We start from the raw sequence: 6,339 nt of genomic DNA on the forward strand, positions 1-6,339 counted from the left end.
TGAAGAAGTCTCTGGAGGAGAGACGAAACGTTTCATTAGAGAAGAAACCGTCCAGAAGACCTATACAATTTTTTTCTTTTTGAATTTTTACCTGGATTACTGAGATGCATCAGGACATTCTGGTACATTTAATTTATCCATTCATTAATGTACACCATCCTTAGTAAATAAACCAAAAATGTAAATTAAACCATTTTATTTGAAGTGCAAGGTGAACCACTCTTATTAACTTTTTAACTGATAATCCATTCATGGACACTAAAGTTTGTCTTTATTTTTCAAACACCTGAGGTCAACCTGACAGTCTACTGAGTGAGGTCACTTTGTTACACCTCCCAACACACTCACAAGTTAAAGTCATCAAACCTTTAAAATGAGAGTGTTTTAGTAATAGAGAACAACCTTGAGGAACCACCGGCCAGCGTTGAGCTGCTGCAGGTCCGTCCAGTTGAAATATGAGGCTTCGACCGTCTGCCTGTCTGGAAAAACCTCCTCCACATTTGTGGTCCTCCGCAGGTCTAAGTCGTGCATCAGGAACGGTACGCCATCAACACTGGTGATCAGAAGAGTAAACACACGGGAACATTTGAATAAAGTATAGACTATAAATTTTATATCTATTTAAGGAACTGTTGTTTTATAATCTATACAGGTAAAAACATTGTTAAGTACAGGGAGCTCAGTATCAAGGGTGGAGGAGTTGGAGGGGAGCAGGGAGGATGGGCATCCAAAAACAAATGTGTTGTCAGATTTGTAAAACTGATTAGGTTTGTCAAGTTTAGGGGGAGGGGCAGTGGAGAGCAAGATATTTCTGTTGGTTACGATGTTGAGAGTCCTCTCTGGATGGTGAGGTTGTCTCAATCTTAGCTCCAAACTCGTTTTGTACATCTCCTTTCCACTGCTGCTGGGAACCTTTTCCACATAATTGATCTTAAACTGTGAACCCGTTAATCCTGCTTTGCTTTGGTGTACAGTGCTTCAGATTCTCTTTCTGCACTCCTTTTCCTTTCTGACAGCAAGCAAAAAGGAAAGAAACACCTGCAAACTTTTCTTAACCTAACATCTGAACCAAGTACGTTTACTTACAATACATACATCGATGTGTCTTAAAGTGCAGACTCAAATCTTAAACACAGAACCTAACAAAATGCAGCTCTAATAAACAAGTTTAAGTCTAAGTTTCCATCAGCTCCTTGAAGTGCATCTCTGAGCTCTGAGTCTCAGCTCTTGTCAGGGTTTTCCCTACATGTAATTGATCGTGGRGCACCGCCATGGCTAAATAAAAGCCGCCACACTTTCGGAATGAAGTTTTACTTATTTATTTTTTTAAATCAATGTAAAACAGGGGTTGGCAAAATCATTGTTTAAGTTGTCTGAGACAACCTATTTTTGTTTCGGACAACCGGATCCCACCTCCCYGTTGTCTGGTGGAAAACCAAGAAAAAAAGACCTGGATTTAAGTTTTCCTCCGCGGGTGTTCGTAAAAATGAACGAGAGAAAAAAAACTTGTTAAAGCCGTCTAGGGATTAAACTGACGGTTCTTTCACCCAATAAAGAGAACCACAATCAAAGTTTCACCCAGTCAGAACAGAGCAGGGCGGGTCGTGCCGTCTGACAGACAGTGCTGCCTTTCTTCCTTTCTCTGTGGGTGGGGGGTCAGCTTCACTCAGCTCAGGTGAACACCTCCTAGGAAAGCCCTCAGCGTTTCCTGGATTAATTTTCCACTGAGGATTATGTTGTATTTTATATATATATTTCTAAAAGCACCTGGCAGCATTTCCACCGTGTTCATGAGCAAAACAAAACTGCGACAGATCACCTGACTGTTTTTAAAGTGAGGGCTGAGAGGCAGTTTGACCGCAGCCACAGCACCTGTCCACCTGCAGCGCAGCTCCAACCAGCCCAGGACTTAAGAGTCCACATGTCAACCCCTTCAGACGTTGACCTGTATAATGAGCATCGAATATTTGTAATTTGCACAAAAAAAAAAAATCTGTGTTAATCACATGCGGGTGGGGTGGAGGTGCAAGCGGACAGCAGCCGCAGAGAGTGTGTGTGTGTGTGTGTGTGTGTGTGGGGGGTCTTTTAAAGACGTGTCTACATTTGACTTTTATTTTTTCTAAAATCACAGAGTTCTCTGAGTCAGCTTCAGATGTTTGTAGTTAATCACAATATCTTCTAAATTTAACCAGGTGTTTTAATGCCTTTAAATTAGCCACACAATCATTTTACTGGAGAAACTTGTCAGTTTGGTAAAAAAAAACAACAGTAAAACTATTTTTTTTCTGTGCAGAAAACTTCCTCTGCTATAGTTTTCTCAAAAAAGTATATCAAAGCTCCTCAGTTGAAAACACTAAAATTATAGAAAAGATGTTTAAAAACCTCTTTCCTCATAAAGTCTTCAGTCCTAAGAACACTAAAATGTAACTTTTAATAAGGTCATGTACACAGTTTACTCCTATTTAAAAGAAAATGTTTGATCTGTAAGCAGAAAGCTTATGGATGTTGATATTTTTGGTCTCTATTTCAAAGAGGATGAGGAGGAGAACGAAMAAGTTCTCCTCAGGCAGCTCCTAAAACTGTCAACCTGCTGACTGAGAACATTTGTATARAGTAAACTTTGCATACAGAACAATATACTTATTAAATAAAATTTTAATTTCCATTTAACCCCCCACCCCCATGAGAGGTCACCACACCACCACGGTTAAAAAAAATCCTAGGGGAAACCCTGCCTGTTAAACAGGTGTTGTCAAACAATCTCTTGACTGTTGATACTGATCATAACTCTCAGGGCTTTATTACAATAAAGCCACTGTTTGGATGATATCTACTTTTTAAACACTAACTCTAGTCCTGACAGTAAAACAGCACAATCAATGTGAAGCAGAGGAAAATGATTCTGGTCTTTAATGCTTGAAATTTATTGCAAATAAAATATGGAACATAACGCTATTTTGATTGTGGTTTTTGGTTCATTTTAATCCCAGGACAGTCTCAAAATGCTTAAAAAGAAATCATTTAGATTATTTATGGGTCCAAACATGAAGAGCCAGGTTATCTGCAGAGATTAAATAACAATTTATTTGTTTGGCTTTAACGTAACTCTGTATTGATCGGTTGTTTGTGTACCTTAGAGCTACGTCAGCTTCCAGTCCAGTAACGTTCATCTGCAAAGCTCGCTGGAAAGACCAGAGTGTGTTCTCTGGAGCAAGCTGGAAACACACAGACATGGTGAACAGGACAAACAGTGATTGCAAGTGGTTTAGTGGAGGACTTTAAGTTAAACAATGACTCATTTAAAAACTAATTTAAAAAGTATGGCTTGTCTTACAAAGTCAGACCATGTTAATATTTTATCAAACATGTGACAGAGATTACATTGTGTGAGCACACAGGGATTTGTGGATGAGAAAGCCCAGTGCTGTGGACTGCTCTTTAACTTAGTTCAGTGCTGAGATCAATACTAAAACATCACTTACTAGAACAACAGCTTCCTTTGAGACCATGAGAGTAAAGCTACTGATGGGGAAACATGGGAAAGGTATGCTGCAATAATCAATAAAAAGTGATTCTGGGAAACTGAGTCCCGTCAGACCTCCCTACAGCCGTTCTGAGACACTCCTAATTTTAGATTCCACTGAAAGGATCGATCCTGTTGTAGAAACACCAGAGGCTGGGTGTGTTCCTAAATCAGTTTTAAAGAACTGGCTTTGTTTTTCTTCTGATGGGTTGCGTAACTCATCATTAATCTATGATATATTATATAGGAAAATAAAAAAAGTGCCTAGTATGCAAAAACAAACAAACAAACAAACAAAAAAAACACATTTTTAGGGAAACACTTCTAGAAATATCAGCAATAATATTTAATCTGGTTTTCACATTTTTACTGTAAATCCTTCTTTTTTCACATTTAAATCATTCAGCTGGGGTCTATATCAAGTGGAACTGCAATGATTTGTTCTGAATTCCTCCTTTTTGTAACTTCACAAGCCTCTTTCACCCCTTTTCTGAGTGAGGATAACTGATTTTAAAAAAAGGGGACGTGCAAAATCCACTTGTTTAGCCATTACATGCATTTTGTCGTGTACTTGGAGTCTCTAGGAGTGCAGAAAAGTTGAATTTAGTTTCTACCAGTACTGTGTATATATTTTTATATTCTCTTAAAAGGTCCTATTTTTCAACCTGTTCAGTATTCTCAGTATTTGTGAAAGAACTGCCAAATAAGGTCCGGACAAAGCAACTTCAGTTTGGTTGTTTCCTCTGGCTCTGGGTCAGACTCTGGCTCCAACGTGTTAGGCTGGATAGACAAGTCTTCTGTTGTTGACATCTTTTAATTTATTTGTAAATAAAAGGTTTCTGTGCTGCTATATAGTCATAAACCCCTCTATCAAGCTAGACTGTTTTAGAAGGTGGAGGGCAGGGTGTGAAGCGCCTTGTTTGGATTCAAAGAGACGAAACGAGTTGGTCTGAAACATCTCTGTGGAAAAGTTACTGGGAGGTCTAAGGCCTTGTCTACTTTACACAACATTGTTTTTAAATGAAACTGCAGCATTTCTGCAGTGTTTTGCCTGTTTGTGTACAGAAAAACTGCATTCATTTTCTCTGAACTCATTTTTTTTTTTTAAATACTGGTATCTCAGAGTGGAAGTTTTTGGAAACACCCTGCATGAGTGTGAAATCAAGCATGTGCTTTATGAATGGCTGCAATCAATAGTTTTCATGCTCTTGTGTGAGTAGATGAACAGTTAACAGAGTGCCATTTGTGTTACTCATCATTTTCTACATGTAGGAGCGACACAACCATATCTTGGTCCAAAGGACGATGCATGTATTCACTATTTTGGGTGTGACTGTTTTTATGCTACAGACTGAATTGTTTAATGTCGACATGTTAGCATGTTGCTGAAATACTAGCACCAGCTAGTGACTGGGCATGGTAACTCCTGTAACCTCAACAAGCACAGCATTATCATAGAAATGGATAAATCAGACAGCTTAGTGTGCAATGGTGTTAAAAACGTTCAAGTCTTTCAGGTTTGTTTATCATTCCAACATTCAGTCAGATAAATGTGCTGACTCACCATGGGGGCCCCCTGGTGGCCAAAAACCTCTGGTCGTGGTTTAAGGGTGTCCGGGTCCATGATGCAGGGAGAGGAGAGATAAAGCGGTACCACATAGAGTCCTAATAATACACTGAGATACAGCAGCACAACCACCACCTGGAACACTGGCAGAAAGCACAAAAACAATAGTTAGTCGACGTTATAAACACAATAGGCTCCACTCTGACTCTACATAACAGATACAGAACAACTAGAGTTGTGTAAAATAATCTGCAAACATGTGATGTAAACAAACAAAACAATGCAACTATTYTCATTAACTGATCCTTCATCTCAATGACAAATTCATTTCTGGGATAAATTTTTTGTGGCATCACTAACCTAGATAACTGAAACCAGTCATACGCAGTATCTGTGTACAAAATAATCATGAAGCTTCAGTAAACAGCTCGTTAGCTTGTTATAAAATAGTCAGCCTTGAAACATCCGWGGATAAAACTCTGCCTCTCGGAGCACTCAGAGCTCATTTAGCTATTTTTAATGAAATCTGTTCAGCTACACACACACACACACAAGCTAAAATCATTTCCATCAGTGGTCAAAGAAGAGAACCCTCTGAATCCACCTCTGTGTGAGCGAGCACTGATGGCTGCGAGTGTGGGCATCTGCACGCCAACACAAAAGAATGCATTTGTTTCAAGGTCAGCTTCAGGGTGGGGTCGAGTAGCCAACTCTTATTACACACAGGAGACTCTGAGCCATCATCCACCGACACACACCTACACACACAGAACCTCTCACATCTTTGATTTTTTTTTGTGCTAATCTGCATTACAGTGATGTTAAATGGGGGAGTGTTATGGCAAAGACCTTTCTAAATCATAAAATCTCACCAAAATCAGATCCTGAACAGTAAACAATGGTCAAGCCTCCCTTACACTGGTTTTGAATTTCTCCCACAGAGTCAAGTACCAACTGTGTGTCCAGCCTGAAGACAGATCACTGAAAAATATTAAATATATTTTCAGGTGAAAGGGATACTTCTGAAGTGACCATGTTCACTCCTTATTTCAATCAGTCCGTGTTGGACGGTCAACTGTTTACCAGATACTGTTTCATCTTTTAGCGTTATTTCTATTCTATTACCACTACTACTATTGCTATTGGTGCATAGCAAGATTTTTATTTTTATTTTTTTGTGAACTGATGCTGCTGCTGTTACACCTGAATTTCCCCTCTGTGGGACAGTAAAGGCTGTCTATTCTATTCT

The 6,339-nt window shown here is 39.1% G+C and overlaps 1 protein-coding gene across 1 annotated transcript in view; it reads right to left on the bottom strand.

Moving 5' to 3' along the window:
* Positions 1-6,339, bottom strand: part of gdpd5b (glycerophosphodiester phosphodiesterase domain containing 5b) — a gene marked incomplete at its 5' end in the record, with an annotated part of 63,323 nt that overhangs the window by 10,301 nt on the left and 46,683 nt on the right. Inside the window, 3 exon segments of the mRNA XM_014019931.1 lie at positions 403-553; positions 3,133-3,215; positions 5,088-5,233. Coding sequence (XP_013875385.1) covers positions 403-553; positions 3,133-3,215; positions 5,088-5,233 — 380 coding nt within the window.

The sequence above is a fragment of the Austrofundulus limnaeus genome, unplaced genomic scaffold, assembly GCF_001266775.1.
Source record: "Austrofundulus limnaeus strain Quisiro unplaced genomic scaffold, Austrofundulus_limnaeus-1.0 Scaffold236, whole genome shotgun sequence".
Taxonomy (NCBI): domain Eukaryota; kingdom Metazoa; phylum Chordata; class Actinopteri; order Cyprinodontiformes; family Rivulidae; genus Austrofundulus; species Austrofundulus limnaeus.